The sequence below is a fragment of the Rhinolophus hipposideros genome (genome assembly GCF_964194185.1).
Source record: "Rhinolophus hipposideros genome assembly, chromosome: 24".
Taxonomy (NCBI): domain Eukaryota; kingdom Metazoa; phylum Chordata; class Mammalia; order Chiroptera; family Rhinolophidae; genus Rhinolophus; species Rhinolophus hipposideros.
Window position 1 is genome coordinate 22,778,171 of NC_138070.1, and position 17,290 is coordinate 22,795,460.

At 47.8% G+C, this 17,290-nt stretch overlaps 1 protein-coding gene across 3 annotated transcripts in view; it reads right to left on the reverse strand.

Moving 5' to 3' along the window:
• The window catches only part of MED15 (mediator complex subunit 15), a 59,974-nt gene that overhangs the window by 24,403 nt on the left and 18,281 nt on the right, over positions 1-17,290 (reverse strand). For all 3 annotated transcript variants that reach the window (XM_081037672.1, XM_081037671.1, XM_081037673.1), the window contains exons 2-3: positions 13,581-13,668; positions 336-387 (exon numbers count right to left, since the gene is read on the reverse strand). In XM_081037672.1, the coding sequence (XP_080893798.1) occupies positions 336-387; positions 13,581-13,668 (140 nt within the window). The remainder of the gene's footprint in view (positions 1-335; positions 388-13,580; positions 13,669-17,290) is intronic.

The following is a 17,290-nucleotide window of genomic DNA, read 5'->3' on the forward strand; positions in this document are numbered from 1 at the left end:
GTTCCAGGGTAAACTGCTTATTTAAGACCTGCCTACAGATAAAAGCAACAGTCCGTTTAAAAAAAGATTAAACGGACCAGCAAAAACAGAGTCCGGTTGAAACTACTTCAAGGCTAACATTTCCATTATGCCAAAATCAGCATTTTTGAGGCCGAGACTCTGGAAAGATGGGAAATATGGAATCAAATGCAAAGTAATGAAGAAAGTCCAAGAAAACAGGAGCTTTTACACAGACATTCTGACTCAAGAACTGTGGCCAAGGAGGTCACCACCACACGACAGGGCCGGCCTCCCACAGCTATCACAACCACCCAGAAATGTAAAATGTTACTTACGAATGTCTCGAAAATGGATAATGAGCCTGGCGACCAGAGAGAGGTATTCGTCCTAAAAGTAAACACAGGAAGCAGTTTAGTTCCAGATGAAGTCAAGCCATGTGATTCCCCGTTCCCACCCCCTCTCCCTCCCAGGCCACCATGCTGAGGCCAATCTGCCCGATGCAGCCTCCTCTGCAATCCGGCTCTCAGAGAAAAGCTGTCAGTGCTCAGCTACCGCAGGCCAACAAAAGGCACAGAGAAACAGAAAAACAAAAAGGGTACCAAGAGACTTCAAACGGTGGCTCCTTCCACCCTGCTGTAAACTCTTAAGGGAGAGGGCCAAGAGCCAGCTCAGGCACCCCTCTTTTCCGAAGGGACAGTAGGTCCAGAGGGGCCGAGGTCACAAGGCATATCAGAAATAGTCATGGGCGGGCCGCATTTGTCTTTGCACTATTTGTATCAAAGTACTTTCGCTTTTACTACCCAGCTTGTTGCTTTTTCACTGCTGACGTCACACTTGCATGCAAATCTGGATGTGCGCCCCTGGCTGTGCTTTCGGAGATCTGTGTTCATCTGAATTTACTAAGGCAAGTGAGAGGACACAGCGCCACTCAAGGGTGGCAGGTGAAGGCCACTGCCCAGGGCCCTCTTTGTTCCAGCTGCTGTGTTTGTGGAGCTGCCCAGCGGGGCCTGCCTTCCACCAATTGTCCTCTTTGCAACCAAGGACACTCACTCCCTGTATTCCAGGGAAATCATCACTATGAGTTTGTCCTGTAGTCAACAAAGGGATATCTGAGTTAAAATCTTATTTCACAGAAACTCTACAATCCTCCCCCTTGTCAAAATGCCCACCCTTTCGGCAAGGAAACTCCGAAAGGGCAAAGCCTTCATTCTCTGCCCTGCTCACATGACCCCCCTCCTAAGTCACTGACAGCGAGTCCACTTGACAGCAGACTGACCAGATGACACCCAGGACCCAGCCGCAGCACCTGTGGTGGTCCTGCCCAGGACAACATGCCCGTGAGGCTAGGGACACAGTGAACCTGTCATGTGAACACCTCAGGGAAAGGGAAATAAAATGAAAGTAGTCTCAGATGAATGTAAAACTATAAGCATATTTTCTGAATCTTTACTATCCCTCATCTATCTCTAAACTTCACCCCACCAATGATGAGGGGGCAAGGCAAAGCTGGAATGATAAGCACATCACAGGGGGCAGGTACAGAAAGAGGGACCGTGAGGCTCTGCTGGACACTTAGGAGGTCCCAATTTCCCACTGCGCCCACCGATTTCTGGTAGGAAAGACAATGTAATGTGGTGGGAGTGAAGGGCCCCCCACCGGAGCTGGGGCTCCTGTGTGTGGACCACCTGCGGAGGCTGCTCCTTGAAGGACAGCAGTGTGATGAGAGGGGAGCAAGAAAGACAGTGGTGGAGAAGCTCAGGAAACGAGGTGGCCAAGTACGAGGGGACGGGGGCTGGAAGCTGCCAGGTCAACGTCTGATGCCTTGTGAAGGCCCTGGGCCACCTTTTAGGTGGGCGATACCTTAAAAGAATTTGTTGAGTTTTCTCCACTTCCATGAAAGATAAAAAAAGAGGAAGCAGGTTTAAAAAGCAACCAGATATTTTTATTCACACACAGTAAATGGGGCTCAGGAGCATGTCCCCAAAGCCCTTCTCATAGAACCAGGACTGGAACTCAGAGCCAGGTGCGCAGATGCCACCTTGCTGCAGTCCCAGCACCATCCCCTGGCCCAGAGTGGGCTCGGATAACATGGTCTGCTCCTGGCTGAGGCTGCCCCACTGGTGGAGTGGAAGCTCTCAGGACCAGACGAGTGTGAGGAGGTCTGAGCGTGACCATCTGACAGGAGAAATGGGCACAGGAAACAGCCACATTGCTGCCAAGGGCCTTTCTTGTGGGTTAATACATCTTCAAAACCCTTGCAAAGGGCAATTCACTCAGGAACCATTGGGGGTTGAGGGCTGCAGGTCAATTGCAAGCACTCCTTTCCAGAGGAGACCCTGGGATCTGAACTGCACCTTTGATAGCCCCCAGGTCGGGCTGTCTTATTCTCCCGGCTCCTAAATATCCATCTGCAGAACACTGGCACCCTGACGAGCCTCCCCAGGTGTGAGAATTCCGGGTCCCCTTCCAGACAGATATGTTACGGTACCCCCTTCTGCTCCACGGCACCTCGCCTCTCCAGGAGTGCTCCAGGAAAGGGGCAGGAGAGCATGTAACTTCCCTGGCCTTCAATCAGTCTTCACCACCTCCTCTGCTCGACATCAAAAATGTAAATGTTCAGGCTGCCCTTGGGGCTGGGTATTACCAGACTCGGGCACTGACGTGGTGCCAGCACAGCCCTAAACATTTTATATATACTAATGCATTTAATTCTTCCAACCACTCAATTAGCAGGTACTACTAACATGACTGGTTTGCAGACAAGAAGACAGGAATGTTAGGATAAAAACTTCATATAGTTTAAACACTTGCTTGACATATTCAAATCTCATACAAGCGTCCAACAATAAGGGTGAAAAACTTCTCCCCCACACAGATGTGGAGTGAGTAGCAGAAGGGACACACATATGCTCCACATAAAATACTACACGCCACACACTATACCCCACACACTACCTTTGTTGTAAGACCTGGGGAATCTGAATACATATATTTGCTTGTATCGGCAAAAAGAAATGCCAGAAGGATAAACCAAACTTGAAGATCAACAGTTACCCCCAGAGGTATCAGGAACTGGCTGGAAATGACAGACTTCCCACCTTGTCAACATGGCTTTCACGCTGGAAGAGTATGTAAGTCTTTTACCAACTTGAGATAAAACCAAAGTGAAAGAAATAAGTACAATTCCTAAAAATTCAAAATAAACCAAAACATATAAGCTGGATAGGGAAACACATAAGCATATAGGGAAAAGAATTCTTTTATGTGATCATTTTAAAAACAAAAAGCAAACAAAACAAAAAACTGCATGTCCTGAGTGGAAGAGATACATTTTAAGGACAAACAGAGCTGCAAAGAATTCTTAAACTTCATTGCATATTTAGTTATTATTTGTTACTAATATTAGTGGTAATATTAGTCGGTTTATTCTGAAAGTATTTTAGAGTAAAGCAAGTAATTATGCTAATGATATGAGAAGCCAAGATACTCATAGTAAGAGAAAATATACATGTTTAAAATGAAAACAAAACCCTGTAAGGTCAAATTTGCATTAAAAACATGAGTGAAATTATGCGGTTTTTGAGGTTGTTTTTCAAAAACAACTCTGTACACAAATAGCGCAAAAGCCATGAGCAGTTCTAAATACCATTTCACCCTCTAAAAGGAATGAGGGCCCCTCAAAGGAATGACCGATTCCAGGCCGAGATGCAAGCAAGCTATAAAGACAAAAGATGAAAGACGGAAGAGGTCATGCATGACAGAGGCCCCAAGAGGGACAGGAGGGTCCTTCGGGGCTGCCACTGGGTGAGGATGGGATCAGCTAAGCATCAAAATGAACCACTGCAATGGACTGAAACACACCAGATGCAGTGCCCCAAGCTCATCATGTTACTCACAGGAAGAGAACCCATCCTCACCCCCATCCCGAAGACCCACTGGTCCCCCTGGGGTTCCCAAGGGCAGTAACTCTTTGCCCTGGAAAGAAACAATGGACAGAAAAGTATTCCTGGTAGTCCTGAACAGGCTGTGTTTCAAGCAACCAAGCAGTCCTAGTTGATGAAAGAAAACGCTTCTTTGCAGAAAAGTTCCATCTAATAAATGTGAAAGAAAAGCCAGAATTAAGAACAATTACCATTTTGCAATACCCAGTTAAATGATGGAACCGTTGGATGATAAATGGAAGAAGAACTTTATATGAGAAGTCAGGCCCTCATTCTGAACTCCTAACCAACTGTGGCCTTGTGGGAAAATTGAGATCACTGCACCCTCTGCCCTTTCAATCTAACACTCAGATCACAAGAAATAAAGGATAGGCAGAAGCGAGTCAGACAATAGGAATACAGCTCACAGAAACATGGCTGTTAAAAATTCTGCCACTTAGGACTCAAGAAGGAAGTGAGGAATCTGGTAGAGAAAGCTATTATCTTAAAGAATACACATTTCATCAAAAACGGAATGCTGGTAGAAAGATCAACATTAAAGGTTTTTCTGGTGAGGGCTCAGAGGAAATGAGGAAGACGGTACTGCAAACTGGAACAAAGAGTTTCATGTAGTGGCAGAAACTTTTGCTGAACTGTATCCGACTTGTGTGGAAGGCAGAAGTCATAAGTGATAAAACTGGGTATTTGGCGGAGTAGACTTCCAAGCAAAATGTTGAAAGCTGGCCTGGTTTCTTCTTGCTGCTTATTGCAAAATGTGACAGGAAAGAGAGAAACTGAGAGAAGAACTACTAAGCAAAAAGCACTTGGACTTGATGATTTGTGAAATTCCCAGGCCATGCAGATTGCAAAAAACTAGGAGATTAAAATTAGGAGATTGTTAGGAGATGTCCTGTGGAGAGAAGTCCGCGAGTGTGGCCAGAGAAATTTTGCTAGTGCCAAACAGATTAGCCACATAATTCATGAATCCCCTTAATCGTCTCATGGAAGCCAGAAATAAGGATGAAATGATCCAGGAAAGATCTGAGGAGAAACCTCTTGTCTAATGACATGAATCCCGTCACATACACAAGAGACCCACAAGGTTTCTGAGTGTCATACCAGCAGAAACACTGCCAGCTTGCACTGAAATGAATGAAACTGCATGAAATCAAAGGGTAGTATCAGACTCCCAAAATTCTACAGGCAGGAAACAAGCTGATAAAACTACTCAGCCAAAAACATGCTACTCTTCAAGAAAAGGAAAGATGACCACAAGGGCAGAACCTTGGGCCCAGAGGCCAAAGCCATGGGCCAGTCTACGGTAATTTGTTACAGTAGCTACTGTCTCCATACATTTGCCTATTCTAGGCATTTTATACAAATGCAATCATATAATATGTGGTCCCCTGTGACTGTTTTATTGTACTTAGCATAATGTTTTCAAGGTTCATCCATGTTGTAACATATATCAGTAAAGTTAACCCTTAAACAGGGCTTAGGGGCGCTGAGGAAAATCTACATATAATTTTTGACACCTCCAAAACTTAACTACTTACAGCTCACTCAAAAGCATTATTGGTAACATAAACAGTCTAAACACAAATTTTAGATGTTTTATGTATGAGGTGTGATCAAACAATACGGTGAATGTTTAATTTAAAATAAATTTATTACAGTAAAAGGCTCATTAATCCTCCTCACTTCGAACACACTTATCCCATTGTTCTTGCCACTTCCTGAGGCACTTCTGGAAGTCCTCTTCCATGAGTGTCTTTAGTTGCACTGTCATGGCTGCCTCAAAGTCGTGAATCATTTTGACTTGGGGGAAGAGCCAGAAGTCGCACGGTGCCAGATCCAGTGAATAAGGTGGATAAGGACACACCATAATGTGGTGGGGTTTTTTTAAGTGTGTTTTTCCAGGACCCATCAGCTCCAAGTCAAGTAGTTGTTTCAATCTGGCTGTGGAGGGTGCAGCTCACAGTGGCCCATGCGGGGATCGAACTGGCGACCTTCGTGTTAAGAGCACTGTGCTCTAACCAACTGAGCTAACCGGCCACCCCTCACTGTGGTTTTGAATTGCATTTCCCTAATGACACGTGTGATGTTGAGCATCTTTTCATATAGTTCTTGACCACTTGTGTATCTCCTTTGGAGAAAGGTCTAGTCAAGTCCTTTGCAAATTTTAGAATTATTTTTGTTATTATTATTGAGTTGTAGCAGTTTTTTTATATACTCTGGATACCAGTCCTTTTTCAGATACAGGACTTACAAATATTTTCTCCCAGTCCATGGGTTACCTTTTCACTCTCTTGAGGGTGTCCTTTGATGCACAATAGTTTTTAATTTTGATGAAGTCAAATTAATCTATGTTTGCTTGTAAATGAGGGTTTATTTGTAGCCTCTCAATTCTACCCCATTGAACTACACATGTATCCTTATGCTAGTATTACATGATCGTCATTACTGTAGCTTTGGAGTACATTTTAAAATTTGGAAGTGTGGGCTTTCCAATTTTGTTCTTTTCCAAGACTGTTTTAGCTATTCTGGGTCCCTTGAATTTCCTCAGGATCACTTTGTCACTTCCTACAGTCTGTTTGAAAGTTTTCCTCATACATTGAAAAATATATCAAATCCCAGAGCAGGTGATCCAGAGCCAATATTCTCAGCAACATGGGAGCTTTGATAAGTACTGCACTGGGATTCACATATTTTAACATTTTATTGCTATACATTATAAAACATTTTATGCATACAATGAATAAAGCAAATGCCAGTGGGTCCCTTACGCAGCTGAAATTAAAAAAAATACTAAGATAGAAAGAAAAAAGAAAGTAAGGGAAAAAAACTCCCCATGCTATCACTAACTTGCACTACACCTCAGTTCACCGGTAAACTGGAGAAAATGTTGCAAGGAATAGTCAGTGTTTGTAAAGTACTTCTCTCAGTGCCTCAATTCATGCTATTGAAAATATAGCTACTGAAAACCAAACAATCTGAATTCACAACTAAGCTGAAAAAAGACGTTTACTAAGGATGGTGCAGGAGGAGTCTAGGCTGTCCCACATTTGGACAGAATGGAGCGAAGGCGCACCGTCTACCTAAGCTTCATCAGGAACCAGTCGCGCCCAGGCCTTTCTAGCAGATCTCAGCAGTTAAAAAAAATACTAGGCTTTTCATGTGTTCACATTTTTTAAGGCACACAATCATGCTTTTCTCAGCTCTCTGACTGTGCTTCAATGCCTGAACTCTTGGGCAGTCCAATCACCGTCCTTGATTAAAGAGGGAAGCAGTTGTATTCAGATTCTGGCAAAAGCTGGACCCTGGGCTTGTGAGGTCCCTTCACGGCGATGGAGAAAAGTGTCTCCCTTTACCAGCTGCACACAACCATCCCCCTCCCTTGCTGGGAAGGCAGCTGGGCCTGACCAGTTTCCTCGGCTGTGCTCTTCCACACTTATTCCAGCCAGTTGGTTGTTCAGTGCGGGCCCTCCTCTCTGATTAGTTCAAAGGTGGCTTCCCATTTCTGATGCTGTCAGCCTCCCTGGTCCCGAGTTTCACCTTGGCTCCCCAGTGGGGATTTGGTTCTGCACTAGTCATTTCTACACTGTAAAACAGAGACATGTACCACTTTTACACAATACTACGTGAAAGAGTTGATTATGTTTAACATATACACTTAATTTAAAAAGAACTAAGCTATAAACAAATGTGCAGAAATGCCCCCCGCTGTAATAAGCATCTCTACTCACTACCACTACAGGGACTGAAATAAGAGGTCCCGGAACCCCCGACTATGTTCTCATCCAGGGGTTGCCGAATCTTCCCAAACCTTCAGAAGGCAGGGCCAAGGGTCCGGAGCTGTGATCACAATTCATCACTACTTGTGCTCGCTCGGGCAGCACATATACTATTCATCACTACCCCAGGCCCATTTACCTTTGCTTCTGTCAGCCTCCTTTAGGCAGAGCAGTCCCACCTGTAGGCATTAAGGTGTTAAAAACCAAAGAGGCTATTCGGCTGTGTTTGCTTTGATTGATGGGAGGCAGTAAAACCAGCTAGGCTCCCATCCTGGCTCTACTTCCGCCTGACTGTGTGACCTCCTGGCGAAGTTACTTAGCGTCTGTGTGCCTGAGACTCCTCATCCACAAACTGGGGAGAGTGGTACTCTATCTACTTCCTAGGGCTGATATGGGGTCAAACGAATTCACACAGGTGAAGCACACAGACCAGGGCACTGCAAAGGGACACCACTTTAGAGGGAACAAATGGGGGTCTGGCCGCTGGACCTGGAGCTGGCCAATGAGGGATGGGAAGGGCTTTCACTTGGGGTGCTAACATTCACGCTGGAAACATGAATTCATGCAAGGCAATTTGGTGAATTCTTTGAGACAAGAGCACACAAGGTTTTCCTTGCTCTGGGATGTACACGAGGCAGCCTGAGGTGCCCATTAGCAACCCCGTTTTCTTTCAGGCTAAACACCTGTGGACCCACCAGCTTGCCAGGATTCCAAGGGAAGGTCAGCCCCTTCTCTATGGCCTCCTCTGCCTCCTAGGCCTTCCAGAAGCCCAGGAAACAGAGAAATCACTCTTCCCCATCCTTTTCCCTGCTCCAGGGTCCCACCTTTTAAATTCTTTCAGTCACTCTAATGGGGTCTCAGGTGGGAGGTGCAGGTAACAAACATGCGGAGTGACATGTGACCTGGAGAGGCCTCCGGAGTCCCACCTGTGAGGAAGGGGAGCTCTAACTGGAGTGTGGCTCCAGGAGGAGCTTGAATAGTAGTAAAAAGCTGGGCACCAGACAACAGTCCTAAGCAGTATGTCTTGCCCTGTAAAAAAGACAGGAAATTTCCAACACCTCTTATAAATTCCTCTCTTCCAAACAGTCAAGGCCCTGTCTTGGAGTTCGGGATTTAGACCCAGGTTAAACAAAGGAAATGGGACTGACATTGTGAAGGTCGGCTGTGTGAGGGGGCTTTTGCCTGCCAAATGCCCCCTCTGCGATGAAAGGCTTATTCCCCAGCAGCTGGGAGACTCTGTGGTTGCCAGTCTCCGAGACGGCCATCAATAATCACAGGCATCCTGTACACACGGGCCGCTGCTCACATCAAAAGGTGGAGGTGGATGGGCCGGCCCGGTGGCTCAGGCGGTTAGAGCTCCGTGCTCCTAACTCCGAAGGCTGCCGGTTCGATTCCCACATGGACCAGTGGGCTCTCAACCACAAGGTTGCCAGTTCAATTTCTTGAGTCCCACAAGGGATGATGGGCTCCACCCCCTGCAACTAAGATTGAACATGGCACCTTGAGCTGAGTTGAGCTGCCTCCCGGATGGCTCAGTTGGTTGGAGCGCATCCTCTCAACCTCAAGGTTGCCGGTTCGACTCCCGCAAGGGATGGTGGGCTGCGCCCCCTGTAACTAGCAACGGCAACTAGACCTGGAGCTGAGCTGCGCCCTCCACAACTAAGACTGAAAGGACAACAACTTGACTTGGAAAAAAGTCCTGGAAGTACACACTGTTCCCCAATAAAGTCCTGTTCCCACTCCCCAATAAAATCTTAAAAAAAAAAAAAAGGTGGAGGTGATTCCCACCCCCCTGAATCTGCACTGCCTTAGCACCTGCTGTATGCACGTGACGTGCTAGGACCCCTGAGGATGGGCAGCACCCACTCCCTCCTCCTTGGAAACCAGCTGCCATGCTGCTATGCTGCAGGAGACACCACATGGAGGTCATTTCGGGAAAACCAACGTGCAGACATGAAAGTGAAGCCGTGATGAACCCTCCAGCCCAGCACAGCTGCCAGCTGGATGCAGCTGCATGAGGTCACAAATGAGACCCGCAGAATGTCAAACAGGCAATTCTCATTGCCCCAATTCTGTGAGTCAGTCAGAATTGAGTGACTGAGAAATAAGAGAAATAACTCATTGCTTTAGGCCACTAAGTTCTGGGATGGTTCCTTCTGAAACAAGAGATAACAAACAATACTGAACCAACAAATTCTGCATTTCAAAAGCTGACATAGTTCAATAAGCCCTCATCAAAGCTCTTTTAATTATAAGAAAACGCAAACTAACAAAAACAACAAATAATCCCATCCCCTAAATATTTGCAAATTATATGTAAGAGACATATCCAAATACATAGACTTTTTTTTTTTTTTTAAAGTTTTTTTTTTTTTTTAAATGTTGTTTTGTTTGTTTGGTTTTTTTTTTTTTTTTTTTTTTTTTTTTTTTTTTTTTTGAGCCCACTGGCCCATGTGGGAATCGAACCGGCAGCCTTCGGAGTTAGGAGCACGGAGCCCTAACCGCCTGCGCCACCGGGCCGGCCCAAATACATAGACTTTTAACAGTCTAAATAAAAAGACCAACAGCCCAATTTTAAAATGGGCAAAAGATCTGAATAAACATTTCTCCAAGGAAAATATACAAATGACCAATAGCACATGAAAAGATGTTCAATATCATTAGTCACCAAGGAAATGCAAATGAAAACCACAACGAGATACTACTTTACACTTGTTATGATAGCTATAATAAAAAAGACAATAACAAGTGTTGATGAGGAGTGGAGAAACTGGAATCACATATACTGTTGGTGGGAATGTAAAATGGTGCAGCTGCTTTGGAAAACAGTCTGGCAGCTTCTCAAAGGTTCAACAGTTACCATATAATCCAGCAATTCCACTCCTGGGTATATAGCCAGGAGAAAAGAAATTGTATGTCCACAGGAAAGCTTGTATACAAATGTTTATAGCAGCATTATTCATAATAGCCAAAAGGTGGAAATAATTTAAATGTCCATCAAATGATGACTAGATAAATAAAATGTAGTATATCCATACAGTGGAATATTATTCATCAATAAAAAGGAATAGAGTACATGCTACAACATGGTTCATGTGAACCTTGGAAACAGAATGCTAAGTGAAATAAACCAGGTGCAGAAACATATACTTGCATAAATGTATGACTGCACTGATATGAAAAGTTCAGAAAAGGCAACTCTATAGCAACAGGAAGCAGAAAAGTGGTTGCCCAGGACTGAGGGTATAAGGAAAATGGTGACAGCAAATGGATATGGAGTTTCTTTCAGAAAATGTTATAAAATTTAGATTGTGATGATGGTTGAACAACCCTGAATATCCTAAAGACCGCTAAATTGTACATTTTCAAAGGGTAAATTATATAGTATGAGAAATGTATCTCAGTAAAGCTGTTATAAAAGAAAATGTTTACCATATACAAGGTGTGATCAAAAACTATGGTGAATGTTTAAATTAAAAAAAAATGATTACAGTAAAAGACACATCACCATTAATCCCTCTCAAAATGCTCCCCCTCACTTTGAACACACTTATCCCATCATTCTCGCCGCTTTCTGAAGCAGTTCTGGAAGTCCTCTTTTGTGAGCGTCTTTAGTTGCACTGCTGTGGCGGCCTCAACGTCCTGAATCATTTTGACTTTGGGGAAGAGCCAGAAGTCGCACGGTGCCAGATCCGGTGAATAAGTTGGATGAGGACACACTGTAATGATTTTATTTGACAAACTGCCGTGTACCAGAAGCGATGTGTGATACGGAGCATTGTCATGGTGGAGGATGATTTATAGCACACTTTAAAACACACCTTCTCTCAACTGGAGCTCACAGCCACCTGATTGCACGGAATAAGTTTAAACTTGTCACACACTGTTACTAAGTTTTGATGTGCCATTTCTCATATTGGAGATCCCTGCCTTTCCATTGGATGGTACTAAGAGGCCCCACTCCCTGTATTTTTTTTATCGCAACAGAAAGGCTCCGAGTCACACATCGCTTCTGGTATACAGCAATTTCTGACAAATAAAAACATTACGGTGTGTCCTCATCCACCTTATTCACTGGATCTGGCACCATGTGACTTCTATCTCTTCTCCAAAGTCAAAATGACCATGAAAGTAAATATTTGAAGTGATTCAGGGCATCGAGGCCGCCACAACAGCGCAACTAAAGACACGAAAGAGGACTTCCAGAACTGCTTCAGAAAGTGGCAAGAACAATGGTTTAAGTGTGTTCAAAGTGAAGGAGAGTATTTAGAGGGGGATTAATAGCAACGTGTCTTTTACTGTAATAAATTATTTTTAATTTAAACATTCACCATACTGTTTGATCACACCTCATATATCCTGGGCAGGCCCTCCCTGTCCTCCTCAGTATGTATGCCCTCAGAGCTCTTCCTTGCACTTACATATGCTCATAAAAACACTCTCATGTGGGGGCGGCCGGTTAGCTCAGTTGATTAGAGTGTGGTGCTGATAACACCACGGTTGCTGGTTCGATCCCTGCATGGGCCACTGTGAGCTGCGCTCTTCGTGTAAAAACAAAACAAAACCCCAAAAAAAGCCACACTCGTGTGCTCTGACCTCTGAGACAAGACTGTATAGACGGTTTCTGTTCTGGAACCTGCTTTCTCCAGCCAGTGATCTCTATCTTTTCATTTCACAAAACATTCACCTCATCCAAACATTCAGACCATGTTCCAATTTTCCCAATTGATCTCTACATGTTTTGCCAGTTTATTCCAAACAGTATCCAATCAAGTGCCATAAATAACATGTGCTTTTAATTCATGACACACAGCATGTCCCAGGGCTCCAGCACTGAACTCAGGCACAAATGCTCAGAGCCCCCCCACTATAGCGGAGGGTTAGAAGTCAGGGTCTGCATGAGGGCCAGGGCAGGTATGGGGCAGAACAAAAGCCCCGGGCGCCAGTCCCGCCTGCCTGAGCCAAAAAACCTCAGACAAGCAGCCAGGCCTCTTTGCGTCTGTTCTGCTTTATTTCTACCGTGTTTCCCTGAAAATAAGACCGAGCCGGACCATCAGCTCTAATGCATCTTTGGAGCAAAAATTCATGTAAGACCAGGTCTTATTTTACTGTAATATAAGACCAGGTAATATAATAATGTAACAACATAATATAATATCGGGTCTTATATTAATTTTTGCTCCAAAAGACGCGTCAGAGCTGATGGTCTGGCTCGGTCTTATTTCCGGGGAAACACGGTACGAAAACAGCCCCGCCCCAGGAGAGCACACAGGTGGAAGGAGGCGGTCCCATGAAGCCCACAGTTCCCAGCCCAGGACAAGTGCTCACACAGCAGAAATCCTCCCGCACGCCTCCAGCTGTCAGAGTCCTACGCCTGCTCCCTTCATCAAGGCCTCAACCTCCACTAGCACCACCTTCATCACGTAACAAAAAGGGGACAGAAACTCTTCTGGGCCCACGTGTCGGGGCCTTGTGGGGATTAGGTGAAGACCCGCTGGGAGGGCTGGGGCTGAGGTCAGAGCCATTTCTTACTCAGAGCACTTGTCCCTCCTGAAGGAGCAATCGGGGCCTGAGTGAAGGCCCTGCAGGATTCACGGGAGCTAACCACAAATTGAGGGCACTGGCAGTGAGGCCTGGGGCCAAAGGCTCAGCCTGCATCCTAGCAGTCCCCCCAGTAACCTCCCTTTGCCTGAAAATGGACTCACAAGGAAAACCCAGAGTGCTTCAGGCAAAGATGACAGTGCCTGCGATCAATCAGCGAGCAGCCACAGTCCCCACCCCCCAGGCAGAAGGGCTTACGGGGTCTGCATCAATCCCCCCCCCTTCCTGAGCCGCTCTGCCGGGTACTCCGCCCACCAGGCCTTACCCGGGTCTTGGCCTTCAGGAACACATGGCTCTCCATATCCTTGCTCGATTTACTGTGGGCCACACCAGCTTTTCTCATGGCATCCTCACTGCAAGACAAAAGGAGAAGGATGTTGACACATACCTACAAGTCCGCTCCCGCAGGGTTCCTAGACCCTGACAGCAGCTGCCTCTGGGTGGAAGGGGCCTGTCCTCTGGCACACCAGCCTGGCTGAGGTCCAGGAGAGGAAACGGGGAGGGGCACTCAGCCCAGCAATGACAGGGAGCTGAACAAGGGAGTAAGAGGGCAGGGCCATAAGAATGAATAGGAAAGTTGGAGAAACACAAAGCAGCCACCCCCAGCATGAGGGGGCAGGAGGGCCAAGCCCTAGGGGATCCCTTTTACAAGGCTGAGCGGCCAACCAGACTCTATTTCCTGCCCTCTCAGTGGCCTGGGTCTCCACCCAACTCTGGCATTAAGAGCAGTGGGACCTCAGCTCTGGCCTCCTCCTCTGTAAAACAAAGGGGCCATGAGAAGTCATCTCTCAGGTCCTCCGAAGGCAAAAGCCCCTATGTGGGATGTGCAGGTTTTCCAGGTGGGGCCCAGGAGATAAGCCCCGACTTCCATAACTTGTAGCTGGGGGCAGGAGGAGATAGAGCACACGCATGTGGAAAACATCTTAAGAACATATTTGCCAACACATGCACAGTAAGGATGGAATCGACCACACGTTTCATCACGCTGCTGCTCTGCGGAGTAGAGCGTGTACATTAGCAACGCATGACTCCTTCTGAATGGTAGCATGCATGCCCCCCGCCACACAAGGATAAGAACACGTGTGCATGTGTCAGAAAAGAGGGGGCATGTCGGGCTCAGGTCCTGAGGCCTGGCCTGTCTGCTCACAGCCGGCCTTCCCTGGAGGACAGGCCTCCCTGCCCGTCTCCCCAGGGCTGGGCCTGCTGATGAGCAAATGGACGAGCATGTCAGGGCTCTGCTGCCTCACCCGAGTGAATTAAACAAGCCCAGTCCAGCTGGTGCTAGAAAGTCTTCTGACTACTGCAATCAAACAAAACACCCCCGGGCTACTGAAACAGTGTGCACATGGCGCTGCAGGATCAGGTTTGTGACCCTTAAAGAAATCTCAGAAAGGAGGCTAACTGCTAAGAGATAGACAAGTCTGCAGCAATGTATAAAGAAAAGGAAGCTGACACTGACCCACCACACTGCCAGATAACTCATTTAACACATGTGAGTTTTGGGGTAACTGCCCCCGTCTGCTTCCTCAAACCTGCACCGTGGTGAGGAGGCAGCAACAGGTTCCTGCTGGGAAAGTACCGGGGTGAAGCAGACGCACACGCAAGAGGATATGTGGCCAGGCTCACAAGAGAGGCAAGAGAAACGATGCAGAAAGACAACTCGAGATCTGACTCACGGGGAGAAGAGACTGACCAGCCAGGAGGACACAGCACTGCCGTGCCGAGACCAGCAAGGGCAGGCACTCCACGCGTGGAGATTGAGAGAGGCCACCCGGTAGGCTCTAAGTCCCTGAGCATTTCCGACGAGAGAAGTGACTGAGCAGACCCATCTTCAGAGGGCGCCTCACCTGTGCCCTCCAGGACAGAACCTGTTCCCCTTTCCACCTTCCGACAGCAGCGTGAGGCACACCTTGCCTCAGGACGACCCAGAGCAGAGCAGTGGGCACACAGAGGGCATGTGTGGGCCATCAGGACAGCCTGGAGGCTGGCTGGACAGGGAGTGGGGGGGCCATGGGTAGAAGGCAGAGCCAGGAGCCGAGGTGTGAAGCACAGAGAGGCAGAGGCGGGGGTTGAGTGCTCTGTGGAGGAGACCTGATGACACAGACGGGCTCTGTGATCCCCGCAGGCTTAGCCAGGCTCCTGGCTGGGTCAAAGCCGTCCTCCCGAGCTGCTGGCTGGCCACCTTTGATGGGGTCAGCAGACGCACAGGCCCCCACACAGACACTGCATCCTGACCGCAGCAAAGGCAGCTGGCACATCCACAGAGATGGACTTACTGTAATAGCTCTGGGGCGAGGGGGGGGGGGGGCCTCAGCAAGCCCGAAGGTACCCGATGCTAGGGCATCTGCTGGAGGAGCCCGACCCCCTCCTGGCCAGGCCACCATCACAGAGGACACATTCCGCATGGGCACCAGCTGTCACTCAGCCAGAGGAGCGCCGACAACACGGGAGGCCAGAGAGAGGCCTGTGCTGACAAGCTGGAACACACACCTTAACAATAGGAAACAGAACGCGGACAAACATCCAGTTCTGCCTGTGAGCAGGTACGGAGCCAGGAGAAGGCCACTCCTGGCCAGCCCTGCGAGGCAGCACCGTGCCCATGTCACGCACTTGTCCCCTCCACGGCCGCACACAGAGCTGCCCTAACAGGCTCTGCAGATTTGTTGGCTGAATAAACAGGTTCCCTGGGCGCTGTTTTCAGCTCTGCAAACTTTTTTTTTTTAATCGGGGAATATTGGGGAACAGTGTGCTTCTCCAGGGCCCATCAGCTCCAAGTGGTTGTCCTTCAATCTAGTTGTGGAGGGCGCAGCTCAGCTCCAAGTCCAGTTGCCGTTTTCAATCTTTAGTTGCAGGGGGCACAGCCCACCATCCCATGCGGGAATTGAACCCGCAACCTTGTTGTTGAGAGCTCGCACTCTAACCACCTGAGCCATCCGGCCGCCCCTCCGGAAGCTCAGCAGTAGTTCATTGTCCTCAATCTAGTTGTGGAGGGTGCAGCTCACTGGCCCATGTGGGAATCAAACCAGCAACCCTGTTGTTCAGAGTTTGCGCTCTAACCAACTGAGCCACCAGGCCGCCCCTGCAAACCATTCTTTTAAATGTTTTTGCTCCTGTTTCTACTCTGCACATCATGCTCTGTAAAACAGAAGATGAGGCAAAAAAGAAACCAGACAGCTCTGCTCTGTTACTATGCTACCTTCTGCCCCAAGGAGAGGGCTTGTCCTTTCTTTTTCAGTCATCTCAGCATTTTGTCAGAGGCACCCGTCGTTGTTGGCTTCTAACTGCATGTTTCACTGCATTTTACACCCGTGCTTAGTTGTGTGTCCCTCCTTTGCACTCAGGACCTAACACACCCACTGCATGAGATGGTCGTGGAGTCCCACATGGAGAGCAGCCCCACAAGGGGCAGGTCAGGCTACTCGCCAAAGCCCCCTCTGACCTCCCCGAGTTGGGCTTTGCTGTGGTCCCCAGAATGCCTGCAGAGTAGCTGAACCTGAATGACAACTCCTCAGCTCTGCCTCCAGAAAACAAACCCCTTCTAGCAACTGTTCCTAAACAAAGGCCAACCACCCTACAAGGAGGCAACCCCAAACAGGAGGTGAGTCTCAGAGACACAGCTGAGGAGAACCGGCACAGCCAGGTCAGCGCCACCCCCACACGGCGAGCCCTGAGGTCTGGGCTGCCCAGCCGGGGGAGGTCAGGGAGAAAAGTGGTGTCAGCTCACAAAGACAGACCCTAAATGGCCATCCTGCCAGTGCCAATACCAAGCCAGCCACCAACCAACTCAAGGTTGCCAGGGAGGCGTTAGCACCGTAACGGAAGGGCTGTCTGTGGCCGCTGCCTGGGCATGATGAGACCTCTGAGGAGATGGGCAGAGGACCGGCTGCTCAGAGCCGATGGCCTCTTGCTGCGACCTGGTCACCACAGCTACACCTGTCCACCTAGTCAGGGTTGTATGGCATCGGGTTTCGACCG